The sequence below is a fragment of the Pan paniscus genome, chromosome 15 (genome assembly GCF_029289425.2).
Source record: "Pan paniscus chromosome 15, NHGRI_mPanPan1-v2.0_pri, whole genome shotgun sequence".
NCBI lineage: Eukaryota > Metazoa > Chordata > Mammalia > Primates > Hominidae > Pan > Pan paniscus.
This window is the reverse complement of record NC_073264.2, coordinates 68,240,388-68,261,644: the sequence shown is the minus strand read 5'-3', so window position 1 is coordinate 68,261,644 and position 21,257 is coordinate 68,240,388. Positions and strand designations below refer to the sequence as shown.

General features: G+C 38.2%; 1 protein-coding gene across 26 annotated transcripts in view; it reads right to left on the bottom strand.

The window, feature by feature from the left end:
• The window catches only part of GPHN (gephyrin), a 675,135-nt gene that overhangs the window by 23,919 nt on the left and 629,959 nt on the right, over positions 1 to 21,257 (bottom strand). For all 26 annotated transcript variants that reach the window (XM_034937122.3, XM_034937124.3, XM_034937127.3 and 23 more), the window contains one exon: positions 15,151 to 15,238. In XM_034937122.3, coding sequence (XP_034793013.1) covers positions 15,151 to 15,238 — 88 coding nt within the window. The remainder of the gene's footprint in view (positions 1 to 15,150; positions 15,239 to 21,257) is intronic.

The following is a 21,257-nucleotide window of genomic DNA, read 5'->3' as shown; positions in this document are numbered from 1 at the left end:
TTCCTTGAAGAGAGACTTGAACATATGCCCACAGATTACTTAGATTTGTCAAATCTAAATAGCTCAACTAAAATGAAAAACAGGAAAGGAACTCTAAAACAGAAAGTCAAGGGAGTTTTAACTACTCCAACTTTATATTCTAGTATTAAAAACAAAACTAACCTGTGGCTAGGACCAACCCACAGTGATATTACAAAATCTGATCTTTGGAAATGAAACATAACACTGCTCTGCAGCTGGTGTTGTAGACAGAAAGAAAAAAATTACACTCCTTAACATTTCTCTTAAATAATAAAAACCTAGGTCTATTACTAAATTTTTCGGTTTACTAATCTAAAAATGAGTCCAGTAACCTGTCTACATTTTAAATATTTCACAAGCTATTAGGTACTTTTATTTGTAAAAATGTGTTCCCTTCTATCTCTACAGCCTCAGCCAACATCATCTCACCGGGATTGCTGAAATAGGTCTCCTTGCCAATAGTGCCACCCTCCTCCAATTCATTCTCCCCACAGTAGTAACAGAGATCCTCTGAGATAAATTTGATCAAGTGACTATATAACACTTTAATAAGTTGCTGGTTTTTAGGAAAAAGTATCTTTTTTTTTTTTTTTTTTTGAGATGGAGTTTTGCTCTCGTCCTCCAGGCTGGAGTCCAATGGTGCGATCTTGGCTCACTGCAACCTCCTCCTCCTGGGTTCAAGCAATTCTCCTGCCTCAGCCTCCCGAGTAGCTGGGATTACAGGCATGCACCACCACGCCCAGCTAATTTTTCTATTTTTAGTAGAGACACTGTTTCACCAGGTTGGCCAGGCTTGTGTCAAACTCCTGACCTCAGGTGATCCACCCGTCTCGGCCTCCCAAAGTGCTGGGATTACAGGCGTGAACCACTGCACCCGGCCATATCATCTTTTAAATATCAAATATTCCTATATTTTCTAGCCCCCCAATCATTGTTCTCATCCATCTCACCCAGCCACATTCCTATCAATCTTTCTCTCCGTCTACATTCTAGCAAGACTCCTTCCTTCCTTCCTTCTCCCCTGCCCCACCCCCGCCGCCACTCTCTCTCTCTTTTTCTCTTTCTCTCTTCTTCTTGAGACGGGGTCTCACTCTGTCACCCAGGCTGGAGTGCAGTGGCATGATCTCGGCTCACTGCGACCTTCGCCTCCTGGGTTCAGGCAATTCTTGTCCCTCAGCCTCCCAAGTAGCTGGGTGGGATTACAGGTGCATGCCACCATGCCCGGCGAATTTTTGTATTTTTAGGAGAGAGAGCGTTTCACCATGTTGGCCAGGCTGGTCTTGAACTCCTGGCCTCAAGCGATCCACCCACCCTGGCCTCCCAAAGTGTTGGAATTACAGGTGTGAACAACCGCATCTGGCCAGTTTCTTAAGCTATTGCCTCCAGTCTTTGAAAATCTTCTTTCTGCCTTGAATACTCTTTCTACCCCACTGTCTATCCCACCTTTATCTTAGTCTCAGTCATCTTCTCAGCCTCCTCTGAACTCCAAAGACTGGGGGACTAGATGAAATGTTGATTATTAATTAATTAATTAACATATTTTTCGTTTTGAGGTTATATTATTAGATATAGTAAATTTGCAAATGTTACTTACATATTTCTGATGAATTAACTAATTTAAAATAATAAAATGTCCCTCCTAATATCTAGTAATCCTTTTTACCTTAATTTTCTCTATTTGCTCTACATAAAAATGTATTATAAGAAAAGAAAAAGAATTTTCTCTGTTATCAATATAGCTACACCAGCTATATTTCATTGTAACTTTTTCAAATCTTTTACTTTCAGTTTTCTATGTCTTTATAATATTTAAGATGTGTCTCTTATAAGCAGCATATGATTAGCTGTTTTTTAAAAAATCCAGAATGACAATTTTTAACTGAAGGATTCAGTCTATTTACATTTAGTATAATTTTTCTTTTTTTTTTTTTTTGAGACAGAGTCTCACTTGTCACCCAGGCTGGAGTGCAGTGGCGCGATCTCGGCTCACGTTGGCAACCTCTGTCTCCTGGGTTCAAACGATTGCATGTCTCAGCCTCCTGAGTAGCTGGGACTACAGGCACATGCCACCACACCCAGCTAATTTTTGTATAGAGACGAGGTTTCATTACGTTGGTTAGGCTGGTCTCGAACTCCTGGCCCCACATGATCAGTCCACCTCAGCCTCCTAAAGTGCTGGGATTACAGGCATGAGCCACCGCACCTGGCCTACATGTAGTATGATTACTGCTATATTTGGGTTTAAAACTATCACTGTACCATTTGTCACTTCTGCTTTGGTTTCCTTTTTCCTTCTTCTATACCTCCCTTAGGATTCATGAAATATTTTTTATTTAATATTCTTTCCCCTCTATTAGCTTGTTAGTTACATATTCTTATATTATAATATTAGTAATTATTTTAGAGATTTACAATATGCATCCTTGACTTATTACAGTCTACTCATAACTGGGTTTTTAAAAATCACTTCCCAGACAATACAAGAACCTTAAAACATATCAACTCAATTTATGCCTTTCTACCTTTTATGCTATTGTGTGTATATATTTTACATGCATTTTAAGCATATACGTATGTGCATGTATATGTTTATATTTTAAGTATATGTATTTTATTTATTGTATATATTTTCTACATATACTATGTTGACAATATATACTTGATATTTATATATTCACTATATAGTATTTATTTATATTTTAAGCCTCACAAGACATTATTATTTTACATGATCAACACTCATTTACATTTGCTGACATGTTAACCCTCTTTAGTCCTTTCTGCATTTCCATGCTTCCATAATCCTTCTACCTTAAAAACTCTATTTAGTCTAGGTCCGCACGGTTTCTGTTTGGCTGAAATTGTCTTTATTCCACCTTCATTTTTGAAGTACATTTTTGATGACTATAGAGTTCCCTACTGGCAGTATTTTTTTCCTGCATTTTACAAATCCCAGTCCATTGTTTTCTGGGTTCCATCATTTCCATTTAAATCATTTGTTAGTTTTATTGTTGCTCCTTTGAAGGCAATGTGTCCTTCTGGTAAAATTTTCTCTGTCTTTGGTTTTCAGTAGTTTTGCTGATTACCTAGGTATGGTTTCTTTTATTTATCCAGCTCGAGATTAGTAGAGCTCCTAGAATTTCTGGCTTGATGTCTTTTATTGATTTTGGAAAACTATCCACCAATATTTTAAATATTGTTTTGCTCACTCTGTCTCCCCTCTCCTTCTTAGACTTCATCTACATATATGTTTGACCTTTCACCACATCCCATTTGTCTTTTATGCTCATTTCTATATTTTCTATCCCTTTTCCAAAATTTCAATTTGATTCTTATGAATAGATACCAGTTTTCTAGTGAAATTTCCCACTTTGTCATCCCTTTTTCTTAAACATATAATGGTTATTAAAGTCCATGTGAGACAATATAAGTATCAGCATCATTTTTAGGTCTACTTTATCAATTGTTTCCTATCTTAATTTTTAGTCATTTTGCTCTATCTCTAGCATGTCTGGCAACTTTTCAAATTGAAGCCCAAATATCAGGTATGAAAAAATTGAAAAGGCTTTGGACAATTATATATTCCTCCAAAAAGAATTTGAGGTCTTCTGGCAGTTAAGGAAAACTCAGATTATCTTGATCTAATCAGGGATTGAGATAGTTTGATGCTGGATTTCAGTCCGTGTGAAGGCTAGTTTATCTCCAGATTGTCTTTATTCCTAAAGCATAGCCCTTCAAGCTGAAAGCCTGAGATATTTACCAGGGCCCCTCCTCTATAACAGGTCCTGAACTCATAAGACTCATGAAAATTCTGCTTATTTCATTAGCTTCTTAGCTACTCTTTTTTATGCTTGGCTTCTTTGCCTCCTGTAGTATTAATAGCTCTCACCCCACCTCACTCCTGGCTTAGGAATTAGTAAATGCTTTGAGGAAAAATATGGTGAAGAATTCCAGTTTTACTTCTCTGTGGTTCACTTTTTCTCTGGGATCTTAGTGCCCGGAATCCTGGCTGTCTTGGTTATTTTCTTCAGACATCTGCTTTTGCTTTTCTTTAAAAAATTTTACATAGTTTTTATAGATGTTCTTGGTGGGAGAATTGGTCCAAATATGCTATTCTATCATAGCAGAAGCAGAAATCTTCAGGTCTTTCTTATATGCTCCTATAGCACTAAATGCTTCTAACATTATGCACTTAGGTTATAGAGCAACTGCTTTGATAGCTGATATGTATCCTTTGTTAAACTATAAAGTTCTTGAGAACAGGAAACTTCTCTTTTATATATATCTATATATATCTATATCTATATAATGAATCCTTAATGAATAGCATACACCTTTCACTCATTCGTTAGTGCACCAAACATTTCTGAGTGCCTATTATGTATTAGGAATTCCATATGTGCTAGGCATTTCATGGTACAGAAGAAAGACATAGTCCCTGACACAAAGATATCCTGTTACATTTTACTGGAGAGAAATAGCCAAAAACAAGTAAACCAACAAATAAAATAATTATAATTTGTGGTACATGTGATGAAGGAAATAAGCAGGTGCTGGGATAGAAAATGATGAGGGTGTGGGGAATAGGAAAGGTCATTCTAGAAGAGGTAGTGATATATTAGCTAAGCCTTGAAGGATAAGAAGGATTCAAGCATGTGAAGTGTGGAGGGAAGAGAATTCCAGAGAAGGGACATACAAATGAAAGCTTCCAAAGTGGCAAAGCGTGCACAGAACTGAAAAGGCAATGGATGGTAGTGAATGAGTAGGAGAGAGGTATAAGCAGAGTTTGAAGAGATAGGCAGAAGCCAGAGTTGCGGGCCTTGAAGGTTATGATGCAGAGTTTGGAAAGCAGATGCTTATATATTTGCTAAATGAATGAAAGTGTTTTATTTTTCTTGCAAAAAATTGTTTTTAAAAATAGCCCTTTTCATTCTTTTTGAACATGAAGAAGTGCTTCGTGCTCCTGTGACAGACAGAAAACTTGTACCAGACATAGTGATAAAGGCTGAGAATCATCATTGTTCTTATATTTTTGTTTACCTATTGAAGCAGCAAGGATCTTTGTCTGATATTCTGAACCCCAGAGTCATATGAGAAGAAGAAAAATGAATGGATGAAGGAATAAGTCTCTTCTTCAACTCAGGTAAGGAGAAACATCAGTGGTCAGAAAAATTGTGCAAAAACTTTGAAATGGGCAGAAAAGAATACTGGGTGTCCAGTGCAACACCCACTTTCTGGTTATTTGTATTTTTCAGCTATTTTACAGCAATGAAACTGAATAAAACTGACAGTAAATGCAATGGACTGAATATGTCCCTCCCCACCCCCAAATTCATATGTTGAAACTCCAATCCCAATGTGATGGTGGGGGCTTTGGGAAGTAATTAGGTGATGAGGGTGGAGTTCTCATGAGTAGAATTAGTGCCATTATAAGAAGAGGCCAGAGAGTTAGCTAGCTCTCTTTCTGCCATGTGAGGGTAAAAGGAGAAGTCAGCTATCTGCAGCCTGGAAGAGGGCCCTCACCAGAACCCATCCATGCTGTCACCTGGATCTTGGATTTCCCAACCTTCAGAATTATGAGAAATAAATGTTTACGCCACCCATTTTATGGTATTTTTTGTCATTTTGAGACAGGGTCTCATTTTGTTGCCTAGGCTGGAGTGCAGTGGTGTGAACACAGCTCACTGCAGCCTTGACCTCTCACCTCAGCTTCCTGACTAGTTGGGACTACAGGCAAGCACCACTACGCCTAGCTAATTTTTATAGTTTTTGTAGAGAGGGGATTTTGCCATGTTGCCTGGGCTGGTTTAGAACTCCTGGCTTAAGGATCTGCCCGTCTTGGCCTCTGAAAGTGCTAGGATTACAGGCGTGAGCCACTGCACCTGGACTTTGGTATTTTTTAAATAGCAGCCTAAGCTAAGACAGTGAACCTTTTTTTTTTTTTTTGACACGGAGTCTCGCTCTGTCACCAGGCTGGAGTGCAGTGGCACAATCTTGGCTCAGTGCAACCTCTGACTCCCTGGTTTAAGAGATTCTGCTGCCTCAGCCTCCTGAGTAGCTGGCATGACAGGCATGCACCACCACACCCAGCCAATTTTTATATATTTAGTAGAGATGGGGTTTCCCCATGTTGGCCAGGATGGTCTCAATCTCCTGACCTCGTGATCTGCCCGCCTCGGCCTACCAAAGTGCTGGGATTACAGGTGTGAGCCACCGCGCCCCGCCAGTGAACATAATTTTATTCCAAAGAAATGCAAATGAATTCTGCCCAGTGGAGATGTAATTGATTATTCTGTGGTGGGTATAGATCAGTTTTGCATCTATTAGCAAATTATTTCAGCATTCTTGATTACCTGATTACCTGGGTAGTCAAGAATGCTGAAATGGGTATATTCTTTGAATTCTCCTTTGAATAGGTCATAGCATCTTCCTTATTTGCTCGTTGTTGAGTTAAATAAAGTCTTGGAAACATGTTCATTTTATATATTTATGAGATTCATAATTTTTTTACATAGGCAAATATGTAAGATTTTAAAATATCATATAACATTTGCTAAAAGTAATTTATCATTTAAAGAAAAATCATAATGATATAGTGAAGGTTCAATAATATATGTAAATATGACATTTATGGCAAGTGTAGCACAGATGTTGAGAGGGGAAAAACAGAAGTATATCATTGTAAGATTCTTATGCTATACATGAAGTGGTAATATCACTTCTAGGTAGAATATAGAAGTTATACATACTATGAACACTTATGAAACAACTAAATTTATTTACAAAAACGAGGTACAGTGAGTAAGCCAAGAAAGGAGACAAAATCAAGATTAATGATTTTATCTATAAAAAGTTAAACTTTAACAATTCCAGAGGCTCCACTGAGATGCTCCATTGATTCATTGGACAGAGCCAGTTAAACTTCATTGGCAGAGAAGTACACTTTATGAGTGGCTTAAACCTGGGTACAGGCCAGGCGTGGTGGCTCAAGTCTGAAATCCCAGCACTCTGGGAGGCTGAGGCAGGCGGATCACTCGAGGCCAGGAGTTCGAGACCAGCTTGGCCAACATGGTGAAACAGCATCTCTACTAAAAAGACAAAAATTAGCCAGGCATGATGGCATGCGCCTGTGATCCCAGCTACTTGTGGGGCTGAGGCATAAGAATTGCTTGAACCCGGGAGGTGGAGGTTGCAGTGAACCAAGATCATGCCACTGTGCTCCAGCCTGGGAGATAGAGCAAGACACTGTCTCAAAAAAACAAAAACAAAAACAAACAAACAAAGGGTACATCTTTCCTTGGTTCCTGGAGTGAATTCCAAGCAGCAATAAAACTGTAACTTTGGTAACTTTTGGTTTCTCTATTTTGGCCTCCGTATTCATTTTGGTTCTGTTTTTGTTTCTGCACACGGCCAATAAGGTATTGCCCCTTGTGGCAGGAATGATTAGGGATTTGGTTTTCTGGTCTAATCATTTGGTGATCTCTGTAAAAGGATGATACAAATCTATTTTGTTTGGTTAAGAGAAGACAGAGAATCTGGCTTATTAGTCTTTCTTGTTTATTTCTCTTATTGTCCATTCTGAGGCCAAATCAATTAAGATTTTTGTGCCCTCTAGGAAAGAAAATAGCTCTTTATGAGTGGACTGATGAATATTTATGGTTCTGTGTTTACTCTTGACTTACAGCTCAAGTTGTAAGTAGAACTGAAGCTATTGTGTTTCTTATCTGTCTGTGTGTTCACGTGTCTGTAATACAGAAAAACATTTACCTCATTTTGTGAGTGTGAAGTGTTTGCCTTCCTATTTCTGTAAGGTATTCATAAATTATATCATCTCTTAAAGATGCCCTGTTCTAACTGGCTTAGAGAGATAGTAAGTTCTTATATAAAATATTTCTAAAATTCCTAGATAATAAATAATTTTAACTTACAATATTTTAAATATGCTACACTGAAAATTTTCTACTTATAATTTTGAGAATGTGAGTTCATATAATTAGGATAAATCTGTAGCAAATGAGACTAACTTAATAATTCCAGTTATTAAGAAAACCCAAAAGCCAGGTACGATGACGTGTACCTATAATGCTAGCTACTTGGGAGGCTGAGGCAGGAGGATTATTGCTTAAGCCCAGAAGTTAGAGACCAACTTGAGCAAAATATTGAGACCCTGCCTCAAAGCATACATATAAACAAAGAAAAAAAACAAACCCCAAACTTAAATAACAATAATAAAAAAACCTCAGCCATGTTCTTTCTCTTATTTACATCAATCTTAAGTATAACACAAGTATACATTTTATTTCACTTGGGTTTTTCCTAAACTTCTATAGGCTTATTTATCAAATAATCTCACATTTTTCCTATATAATATTTAAGATTATAAAAAAGTATAAAACTGTGATCAACAAAATCAAATAATTATTCTGAAAACCTTACAATGTTAATAGTTATTATGTTTTATAGTATGTCAGTTTCAAAATAATTTAAGATTTTTATTTACTTAAAATCTTGAGTTGATATTAAACTGAATTGATTAATAAATCATCGTAAGATACCTAATTTCTAAGATAGAGTATTAGAGCATTTATTATTAAGCATCATTTTAAGTTATTAGCTTTTTAAAAAGAATATAGTTATTAATTATATAGAAATTAAAACTATATAGTTAGTAACTATGTACTTCTTAAGGTGAATATACTTTGCTGGAGAGGCTGTATTTTTGGGTCATGTTAATGAATGTGTTGATTCATCTTTGCTACACTAAGGTGTAAAAGGGATGTGTCCCGCAGTAGAAAGTTGTGTTCTTTGTGTTTATGAGCGTTGCTAGTCTGCTAAAATGGTTACATATTATTTCTCAATTATCCAAGCTCCCTAGTTTTCTCTATGACACAGATATTAGTTATTTTCTTAAACATCATAATTAATATGGGTAGTTGCAATTATATAAGGAGCAATAATGACAGAGAAGTATAACTATAAGTGTTCTTTTGTTTTTCAAGGAAAAATAATATTTTTTTCTTAAGGCCCGGTTCTCAGAATTTTTGGTCTCAAGACCCCTTCACATATTCTTAAATTAAAATTCATTAAGGGTCCCTAAGAGTTTTTGTTTATGTGAGCTATAGCTATGGATATTTACTATATTAGAAATTAAAACTAAGAAATTAAAAAAACATTTGGTTCATTTGAAAATAACAACAATAAAGCCATTCATGTTAACATAAGTAACTTCTTTTCTTCTTTTTTGAGACAGAGTCTCACTCTTGTTGCCTAGGCTAGAGTGCAATGGCATGATCTGGGGTCACTGCAACCTCTGCCTCCTGGATTCAAGTGGTTCTCCTGCCTCAGCCTCCCAGGTAGCTGGGATTACAGGCGCCCGCCACCACGCCCAGCTAATTTTTGTATTTTTAGTAGAGATGGGGTTTCACCATGTTGGCCAGGCTGATCTTGAACTCCTGACCTCAGGTGATCCACCTGCCTCAGCCTCCCAGAGTGCTGGGATTACAGGCGTGAGCCACACGCCCAGCCCAGTAATTTATTTTCAATGCGTTGTTTTATAATTTTGAAAATCTCTTTAACTTCTGGGTTACCAGAAGTCAGATTCTCATATCTGGTTCACTCAATCTGATGAGATATCACACATCATTTAGCTGCTGGAAGAACTCAAGCATACACTCATGAGAAAAGGAAAGAGAATGAGAGAAGTGGAATAAAAAAGGCAAACTGGCCGGGCGCGGTGGCTCACGCCTGTAATCCCAGCACTTTGGAAGGCCGAGGCGGGTGGATCATGAGGTCAGGAGATCGAGACCATCCTGGCTAACATGGTGAAACCCTGTTTCTACTAAAAATACAAAAACAAAAAATTAGCTGGGCATGGTGGCAGGCACCTGTAGTCCCAGCTACTCGGGAGGCTGAGGTGGGAGAATGGCATGAACCCGGGAGGCGGAGCTTGCAGTGAGCCGAGATGGCACCACTGCACTCCAGCCTGGGTGACAGAGCGAGCCTCTGTCTCAAAAAAAAAAAAAAAAAAAAAAAAAAAAAAAGCAAATAAAGTCTTAAAATTATTATGAAAATAGTGTTGACCTTGCAGGTCCTCTTAAAAGGTCTCAAGGACCCTTACGGTTATGAAGACTATTCTTTGCTCTAAAGTGTCAGTTTGTTCCAGAATATAAAAGAGCATAATAAAGGACAAACTTTCATGAGATTGTATTTGCCCTGGTTTCTAGTAACTGTGTTTGAAGTGAAGCTGAGAAACATATTAAAATTTTAGTGAGTTTGCTGAGTTTTGATGTGCTTCTTTCTTTGGTACTTATTAACGCCTGTCCTACAATAAGAAAGGTTATTCTTTTTGTGTAATTTGTCTTTTTGTGCTGTTTATCTTTATTTAAAGAAATAAAAAAGCGAAGAATAAAGGTTCCTTATTTATGAATCGAGCCAAGGTTATTTACAGTCATGTTACCTTCTATGTTCATTTTCAAATATTTTATTGTTTTGAAAAATTAGGTAACCAAGTAGTTTCTCAGGTCTTCATCAAGTGCCCCATTCTTTTTTAATAACTTTTTTGATGTTTGCCTTTTAAAGATCAGACCAAAATTTAGGAAAAAATGTGCTTTTCTTACCAAAACTCATCTTTAAAATTTCCTAGAGGGTCTCTAGAAAATCCCAGGTTTGTTTTCATCTATAAAAAGAAATGCTGGGAATAATTAGATTTGTTTAAAGTTTCATGAGAGGAGCTGCCATATCTGAGAAGAGATACTCAGTCTGCCCTAGGTTAGATTCTTATAGGTAAACTGTTATTAATAGAAATATTTCAGAAATTGTTTGCTTTACGGGAAGTTCCTGGAAATTTGACAATGCCTTTGCTGTTTTACCCTCAGAGGAAACGCTGATTAAAACTTCTAGGCTGGCATGGTGGTTCACGCCTATAATCCCAGCACTTTGGGAGGCTGATGCAAGAGGACTGCTTGAGCCCAGGAATTCAAGGCTGCAGTCAACTATGACGGCAGTACTGCACTCTACCCTGGGTGACAGAGTGAGACTTTGTCTCAAAAAACAAAATACTACAAAAACCTCAAAACAAAACAAAACAAAACAAAAAACCCTACTGTGAAATACTTACATATGTATCTCAAAAGAGAATGTCACTTATCTTCTATTCTGATATTATTGGTTATGGAAGCAAATTAAGCATAGCTCTCAAGTATTTGTCATCCACAGAGAATTTCTGTTTTACTCTGATGCCTGCCTGAAGGCTTTGCTACAAGCTATAGTCAATAGTTTATGCCCAAAACAGAGACAGATTTAGAGCATTAGGGAAAAGGAGAGTAATAGGCACTTTAACATTGCTATTGAGATATCAAACAATAACCTCTTGAGTACAGGCTTCTGAGGTGATATAGCTTAGCTAACTTTTATGTAGTATCAAAGCTGATGGCTTCAGGAAAGCAGACTGCTAACTCAACATTTAGCAGAACAAGAATGATGTAGGATAAGTGAAATATTAAAGAAAAATTTTTATGTGTATGTTTGGAATATTGATTAGTTTTTTTTTGTTTTGTTTTGTTTTTTTGAGACAGAGTCTTCCTCTGTCACCCACGCAGGAGTGCAGTGGCGCGATCTTGGCTCACTGCAACCTCCACCTCCCAGGTTCAAGCAGCTCTTGTGCCTCAGCCTCCCAAGAAGCTGGGATTATAGGCATGTGTCACTATGCCCAGCTAATTTTTTATTTTTAGTAGAGGTGGGGTTTTGCCATGTTGGCCAGGCTGGTCTTGAACTCCTGGCCTCAAGCAATCTGCCCACCTTGGGCTCCCAAAGTGCTGGGATTATAGGCGTGAGCCAACGTGCCCAGCCAATTACTTTCAAATATTCTAAGGCTACATGGCTCTAGACTTACAAAACAAATCAAGGAGCTTACATGGTTAATTAACACTCTTATTGCTAAATAACTGGGCAAACCTCATGAAACCAGCCTTTTTTGTGATCGGTTATCATCTATGTGATTACTTTGATCATAAGTAATCACCACCCCTTAGGGTGGTGGAGACACTATTAGCAAAACTTAAGAGACTTAGAAATGAGCAAAAAAGGTCACTGGTGTCCAGTTTAGTGCATCCTTCTGGATTATTGCCACCTTTCATTGTCTTTGAGTTATTTAATAATTTTGTAAGTCGAAGAAAACTTATAGTAATGCATATGATTCTTTAGTTTTCATGGCAAAAGGCAGATACTGTTTAACTATTTAACAAGCTTTCAGTGTTTTGTGCAAATGAAACTCTTTGAAAAGGGTATGTAGGGCAGGGTGAGGTGAAGGAGGGGAGAGATCTTTAGGGAAGTAACTGTGGAAGAATCATTTCTCTTTGGCTGGGAAGAAGGTACTGGTCCAACAAGCAGCAGGGCCCCTTCCTCGCTGTTTAGCATGCAGTATGTTGGAGAAGTGGTCAGACTTTAGAAGGGATGGCTGTGAAATACACCCAAAGAGGCTAGCTGCTCTGAGGTTTCCAGCCTCTACCTGATCTTAGTGCTCCTAGCATGGCCCAAAGGAGCAAAGACTTGAGATCTAATGGTACTATAAGAATACTCTAGATGTATCCAGTGCAGACCAGTGACCAGCTGTGTCTCCCTGATGCTTTGGTGCTGCTTAAGTACCTTCAGGTTCCTTGGCATAATTCTTGGAGCTAGTAAGCTCCAGTTGTGGCTTAATAAAATTTCCCACCAGTCCTGTAGCATAGGCACTTAGAGTATAATTTAAATGAAATTAAATACATTTCTTGCATACCTGAGGTTCTGCACTTAATATTCATGCCTGCTACATAATACTTCTGAATTTTTCCTTGATTTCCCTGTCTTTTTAGTAACTGGTTTTCAGGCTTAGCTCCTGGGCTGAAGCAAATGTTCTGTCTTTTATTATTTTCTTTCTGCTATGGAGGTACCCTAAATTCTTTTTGGAATTAAAACTTGTTTGCTGGCAGGAATTTGCTGCATGTATGTTTTATCTCTTTCTTCCTGGTTCCTCTATCATCTCATTCCCACTCAAGGAGGTAGGAAGGGACAATTAGCAGCTCCTAAGGAATACCGTGGGATGCCCAGTTTCTAAAATTTCTTTCCTAGTAAATTAAAGGTTTAGTGTAAGTATCTTATTATACAGAGAGTAAAAAAAATAAAACCAATATGCTTAACTATATTGGCTTTGTTTACTGGTGAGCAAATCCCTGGCATAACTGACATCTTTGTTAGCACTAATAAAGAAGGTTAGGTTGAGAAGTGTTCTGTCCTTACCACAATTGAGCCACAATTGCCAAGCCTATATATGCTATGAGTTTGTTACTTCTCCAGAGTACTAGAAAAGATAAACGTTAGTTCTGCCAAATAGCTATTATCCCACAATTAGGTTAATCAGAAACTAAGAGAAATTATAACAAGACACAAACCCTGGAAATAACAAATTTAACATTTAAATAGACCTGACTTCATGGTTTGCTCTTGTAATATTGAGAGTACCACAGGCAGTTTGATGGTAATGAAAACAGACACGTTGCAAATTATTTCTTTCAGCTGTACTACAGTGCAGATCTCAGCCCCTAGCCTTTGTGATCTCAGGAGAGCTCTGCGGCAATTTGCTCTACCTGGGGCTAAAGACTCTGGGAGACTTTGAGGGAACACTAATCCAGCAATTTGTCTGCTTTAAGAACACCTACACACACTACAACACTTTCACTCCTGGATGTAATGTGAGATTTTTTTCGTCCAAACTTTTTAGCATCTGCAGTGCTATTCTGAAAGGCTCTAACACTAAAGTTTGTGAATGGAAGGCAGGCATTCTTCTGTTCAGGTTGCTAAGTTCTGACATTTGTTCTCCGAGCCAACAGAGTTCACTGTCCAAAGAGTCAGGTTATAAATTTAGGCAGTTTTATAGCTACAAGAGGACAGAGATCAAGAACAATCATATACGTAAGATCTAGTTTAAAATAAATCAAACTCTTAGAAAATATGAATTTTAGTAAAAATTGCTATGACAGTATTTTTGTAATTTTTCAGTTTAGTCATTAATGTGAGAGAAAACATGGAAAAGGATTATCAGCTGGCAAAACATTTTACACTGAAATACCTTTGAGCCAAAAATTAAGCTTGGTTATTTAGTAAAGAATATTTTACTTTTATAACATTATTCAGTGGACCCAATAGTCATCGTAAACTAACACATTTCATTAAGAAATGTAAACTTAGTGTTACTGAAATATTCAAATTGTGGCCTTTATAGGAACAAGTATATACCATCTACAAATACACTTAGTCTTATAAAATATTTGTGTATGTGTGTGTGTGTATATATATATATATATTTTTTAAGACAGGGTCTTGCTGTGTTGCCCAGGTTGGAGTGCAGTGGTGTGGTCTCAGCTCACTGCAGCCTTGACCACCCAGGCTCAAGCGATCCTCCCACTTCAGCACCCAAGTAGCTGGAACTGCAGGCGCGTGCCACCATGCCCAGCTAATTTTTGGATTTTTTTTGTAGAGATGGGGTTTCACCATGTCGCCCAGGTGGTCTTGAACTCCTGGGCTCAAGCAACCTACCCACCTCAGCCTCCCAAAGTATTGGAATTACAGGCTTGAGCCACTGTGCCTGGCCATATTTTCATTATTATTATTATTATTATTTTGTAAGGAGGAGCAAAAGGAATGCCTAATCCTCCCTTTCTTCCTTGTGGGGAAGGGGAGCTAAGCATTCTTGGTAGATTTGGAATATATGGTGGGTGAATTGGTTGGCTCCTGGGGAGTCATGTTTAAATTTGAGTAGAAGGAAGGATCTTAGAGTTTTACCCTGGTGGTAAATATCACGCATAAAGGATGTCCTAATGTAGTAAAATAGAGTGAGAAACAGGTCAGAAGTTTCCACAGGAATAGCAAAAACCATTCTGTAAGCTGTGGGATTCTCCAGGTTGCTCCTGAGGGTAAGCTCCCTGACCTACCCACATTGTATCCCTTTTAAAGAGACCAGTAATTTCTGAAGCCCCATGGATTTTCAGCTTTGTGGGAGCCTCGTTATGAATATCAGATGCCTACCAGACCACAGTTAATCGACCATATGCAAGAACATTACAGCAGATACATTTTCACGAGCCCTATCTTTCATACCTTTTCCCCCATGGATACACCCCCTGATGTGATGATGACATCAGCACGACTGATACCCTCATTCAAGGCATTGAGTAAGTCATCTGGGCTGGAAAAAAATAAAGACAAAGAAATTAACACACAAGGAAAAGATTTTAGATATAGTGCCAACTTAAAACTACATCGCCTTATTCACTAATAGGCATTAACATGAGTACAGCACTATATTCTGTATGAAGTGGGAATCAAAAGGGTCTCTGCCTAACAGGAGCATTAAGTCTTATTATGGAGAAAGGACCTTGTACATGCTGAAGTAGTGGCTACTGGCGATTTCACAGGGCTTTTTATTCTAACAAGCCACTATAATGAAAGGAGACAATGAGATGTTGGAGGATGTCTAACTATCCTGGTTTGCCTAGGAATATTCCTGTTTTAGTACTAAAGTCAGATGTCCTAGGAATCCAAGGCAATCCTGGACAATTGGTTACCTGAGGTGTTGGAAAGATCACATAGGACTCTTTAGAGAGAATGTCTTAGGTGAGGCCCTGAGAAATGAGCTGGATTCAGAGAGGTGGAAAGGAAAGGAATGGGAAAGAGCTTTGTAAGCAAGAGGATCTGTACTAGCAAAGGCTTGGAATAATGGTTAAGCCTGTGCTGTTTCTAGGTCACTGTGGAAAATGGCCTGCTTAGAGTGAAGGACTTGAGTGGGAATGACTGGGACAGTTAGGATGGGACATGATTTTGAAGAACCCTCAAGCTGATGAATTTGGAGTTTATCTAATAGGAAATGGAGGGGGGAGGATCCCTAGAAATAGGAAAAGCCAGTAGGTATTCATAATGTCGGGAAGAGAAAAGGTAGGGGGAAAAGGACAAGGAAAGCAGAGATGGTATGAACTACTCATATAGGATATTAATATTAGGAATGGAAGCTAGGCAGGTTCCTGACTGTCACTTGAAAAGGCAAGTGCAACAGGCTCTTTGATGGTACAGGTTGAAGGTCTGGGGAGAAGAGATGAAAACAGGGGTCTTATCTTTGGGTGTCAGAACAGTTGAAAAGTCCTAACTTGAGACTGATCAAGTGAGAATAAACAAAATGCCAAGAATCAAGACTTATGAAGGGACAGGATGATTGGGAATAGTTGAAAGGGATTGTTTAGTTATTACTTTAAATCCATACAAATCTACTGGGCAATGTGACCTGTAATTGGCATTTCCCTTCAATTGATGCAGTACAGAAAAAATACTTTTTGAGGAGTATATATCTAGCCATACTCTTGTTTTCTGAAAAATTCTTACCTATTTATACCGCCTGACTCTTCCTTTCCTTTTCTTCCCTATGGACATCTAATGAGAACAACTAAAAAGGGAGTAACCCTGGCTTCTGATTTTCTGCTACCTGCCTTTCATCCCCCTTGAGGCCCAGCTGTATTCTTGCTCTTGGGTTCTATGAGATAACCTTGTATCCTTCCATAAATGTCTTCTTTGCTTGCGCTAGCTTCAGCAGGTTTTTGTTAACTTGAAAACAAATGATCTCTCAACGAGACAGAATATGTTCTCACAAATATCTTATGGCAGTGAAGTTTATTCATGCCCCCTTACCTTAATGCACTATTTGATGAGAGAGGAAGAAGGAAAGTTAGTGACTCAAGATAGCATGATTTGTAACTAGGATATAATTTCAATTTTTATCCAGGTGTGACAGAGGTAGGCAGAACTTGAGACCTACCAGAGACACAACCTTCACAGACTCTATAAGAGATAAGCTAGTCAGGAGGTGGCATAGCACAGAGATTAAGAATGTGAACTCTGGAGTCAGACTGCCTGAGTGGAAATCCTAGCACCACTACTTGCTAGATGTTTAACCATGCACAAGTTGCTTAACTTCTCTTTGCCTTAGTTTTTCATCTGTAAAGTAGCCATAATAGGGTTGTTATGAGGATTAAATGACATCCTATTAATACATATAAAACACCTGGAATAGTACCTGGAACAAACTAGGTTTTCAAGAAAGTCATATGTCATTACTATTGCTGCTATGTTAACAAGTTAATCACACAAACATACCCAACAAACTGGCAAAGTTCAACTATAGCATGCTTGGGATTTTTATTCTGGAAAATACTCATGAGTAACACACAAGAAAATCATAGACTGGGACTTAAATACATTCACAGAGCTAAATATGAAAGGTCCAAATGGCAAGGTAGGCCTGGTTCCAACCTGAATAGCTTCATTTACTATGAGGTTCTCTCACAGGGTCTGGGTAAAATTCTCCTTTTCCTCTAGCACTGGCCTTCCACAAGCTCTGACTCTGGGAAGCAAGCTCCCAAGGAGAAGGGCCAAAAGTAAAAGTTTGAAAAATGGCTCATATAAGGTTCAGCCTACCAACATAGAGACCCTTTAAAGTCATTCAGTCATTCATTGCATAGGCAGCCAAAAAAGTGCCCAGGTATTAACTGAAGGTAAAATCTATGTGTAAAACATTAAAGACTTAAAAAAAAAAACCCTGACATAAATTTCAAAGTTAAACTAGTTGGGCAAACATCTCAGAATTATTTTGAATAATGTTGTACTTAAAGTATTTTTGACCTATGTATTTTGAACAGATTTCTCATCTATCCTCTTCATTTCGATTTAGGAAAAAAGACAGCAAATTATTCTGTTGTATTGAAATACTATACAATATGCATGTGATGGGTTCCTGATGCCCAGAGTTCTGGGCTCCTTGCCTTGCTGGATCATATTATCATTATGCTAAGCCAATGGTTCCTCATTTACTATGGAGTAAATGGAAAAAACATCCCAAACACAGCATCACATGGAATGTGGTTCAAAATACTGACTGGGTAATGAATACTATCAACAAATATAATTTTATGTTAGTAGAAAAAGATATTAGCTAATTTTACAAACCTTGTAATATATAACTACAATATGTTGATTCTATAGAATTATTGTAAAGCTACTGTAAACAAAGCAGCAGTGAGATGCACACCATCATGGTATTCATCTTTGTAGGGGGATAAAGGTTCTGGGGCCTAGCTGATTACTACAAATAAGTACTTTTCAGTGCTTTATCGTACTTTTTTTTTTTTTTAGATGGAGTCTTGCTCTTGTTGCCCAGACTGGAATACAATGGCACAATCTTGGCTCACTGCAACCTCTGCCTCCTGGGTTCAAGCGATTCTCCTGCCTCAGTCTCCCAAGGAGCTGGGATTACAGGTGCCTGCCAACATGCCCGGCTAATTTTTGTATTTTTAGTAGAGACAGGGTTTCACCATGTTGGCCAGGCTGGCCTTGAACTCCTGACCTCAGGTGATCTGCTCGCCTTGGCCTCCCAAAGTGTTGGGATTACAGGTGTGAGCCACCGTGCCAGCCTTACTCATTATTTTCATATTATCTGGGAAACATGTTTTTTTCCTATTTTGTAAAACCTCAGAGACATCAATTCTCTACATGAAATTTTCTAATTTGCAGAAATCAGCTGAAAGGGATTTTGTTCCAAATCCTTACTGAAATTTATCATGTTTCAAAGAATATGCTCAATGATACTTTGTACTCTGTGGGTAGTATATTCACAAAATCATTGAATCTCAAAGTTGTAAATGTTATCTTGTCCATTGTCACTGCTGGGCCAGTTATTTGGGTCCTGCCATACTCTATCCCCCTTTGCTACTCTCTGTAACTCTCCTTTCTGTTGTAAGCTTCTGGCTTCTGGAGATTTGATCAGACATCCTGCCTTACTAGAGAGACAGGTACCAACATATGACAACAGCCAGGGGATCTATAACTTCATTTATGTTGCATGCTATAATCTCTCAACAAATCTGTATGCTAGACTGAAAAGGTATTACTATGCTCATTTTAAGAAAAGGCAAGTTATATTCAGAGAGGCAAAGTGTAGATAGAGCGGTAAATGGCAGAGCCAGGACTACAAACTCTGGCTTCTTATTAAATGCTTGTTCCACTCCCTGCCTAATCAGAAGTGATTGTGTAGTTTTTTAAAGGCATGTAATATACCATAAAAGAAAGAGTCTAATGAGAACGGACCCTTGTCCAGAATCATCAGAAAGAGAGGATGCTGGCCAAGTGCGGTGGCACACCTGTAGTCTCAGCTACCTGAGAGGCTGATGGAGAGGATTGCTTGAGCCCCGGAGTTCAAGACTGCAGCGAGCTATTATTACATCTGTGAATAGCCACTGCATTCTAGCCTGGGTGATGTAGTGAGACCTAGTCTCTCTCTCTCTTTTTTTTTTTGAGATGGAGTATTGCTTTGTTGACCAGGCTGGAGTGTAGTGGCGCGATCTCGGCTCACTGCAACCTCCGCCTCCTGGGTTCAAGCAACTCTCCTGTCTCAGCCTCTCAAGCATCTGGGATTACAGAGACCATGGCTGGCTAATGTTTTGTATTTTTAGTAGAGATGGGTTTCACCATGTTTGCCAGGCTAGTCTTGAACTCCTGACCTCAAGTGATCCGCCCACCTTGGCCTCCCAAAGTGCTGGGATTACAGGCATGAGCCACCGTGCCTGGCCCTAGACCTAGTCTCTTAATAATTAAAAAAAAAAACAACAAAAAAGGAGAGGATGCTATGGCAAGAGGTATGGATTTGTCTGGGGTAACCAGCAGAAAACTGCATGTGTGAACATTTTACTATCACTCTGTGGAATGAAATGAACATGATTCAGAATCCCATGTTCAGATGAAAACTATGATTTTGGTTAACCATAGCTTAAGGGCCTATTCACATCATAAATTTGCTTTCTTTTTTATGATTCATGCTATATTTTAAATTATAAAACATTTCCAACATAACAGTATAACAAACACCCATGTATCCATCGCTCAGATTTGACAAATGCTAATATTTTCCAATATTTACTTCATATTCCTTCCCCCAGACTCTTCATTTTTAACATATAAAAACTGAGTTTTCTTTCTAAAACTCAAAGATTACTCTGAATAGTGATAAGAGGAAATAGGTAACAAGGGTTATAATCATGAATAATATAATAGAGAGAAAACAGTTCATGATTTTCTCAGTTTTCTCACATAAAGCAAGCAGGGTATATTAATTTTCTCAATGATAGGAGGCTAAAACTACAAAACATTATAATCTGACCTTATATTTAAGACAGAACTTCCCACATATAAGATCAATTAATATCCAAGAAATAAAATTAATGACAATACTAATGTTTTTAAAAAATACATTTTCACACCTATGTGTTAATCTCACAACTCTGTGAGGAAGGCAGTACAAAAGAGGACACTGAGGTTCACATAGGTAGTGTTAGGTTCAAACTCATCCTGTGTTTTCTCTATTCTTCTTCTAAATATAGTAATATTTGCATTATGAAAGACACTTTGTTACACATAAAACACCTTCAGATAAAAGCTATTTATCAGCATTTATATAAATATATAAATCTTATTTGTATATACCAAATACTGATAGAAACAAAATTTGTACTTCTAAAATTTGACTTATTCTCACCACTGCCACTAGAGGGGCTATTGGATTAAGCAGATTAAGTTTTCTAGGTATATATCAGTAGTTTCCCTTTTCACAAAGAGTGGCATATCTTAAAGGGATATCATGATATCACTTAAATCTTTCTTCATTAACAACTGCAGTTTTAATTTAATTTGGATGGTGCTTAGCCATTCCTTTAAAGATAAATCTTTTTTTTTCTTTTTTTGAGACAGGGTCTCACTCTATCACCCAGGCTGGAGTGCAGTGGTGTGATCACAGCTCACTGCAGCCTCCACATACCAGGCTAAAGCGATCCTCCCACCTCAGCCTCCTGAGTAGCTGGGACCACAAGAGTGCGCCACCACACCTGGATAATATTTTTTGTGTTTTTTGTAGACAGGGTTTCACCACGTTGCCCAGGCTAGTCTTGAACTCCTGGGCTCAAGAGATCTGCCCGCCTCAGCCTCCAAAAGTGCTGGGATTACAGGCATGAGCCACTGCACCTGGCCTAAAAATAATTCTTTTTCTCTTTTTTAAGACAGAGTCAGCCAGGCGTGGTGGCTCATGCCTGTAATCCTAGCACTTTGGGAGGCCAAGGCAGGTGGATCACGAGGTCAGGAGATCGGGACCATTCTGGTTAACATGGTGAAACCCT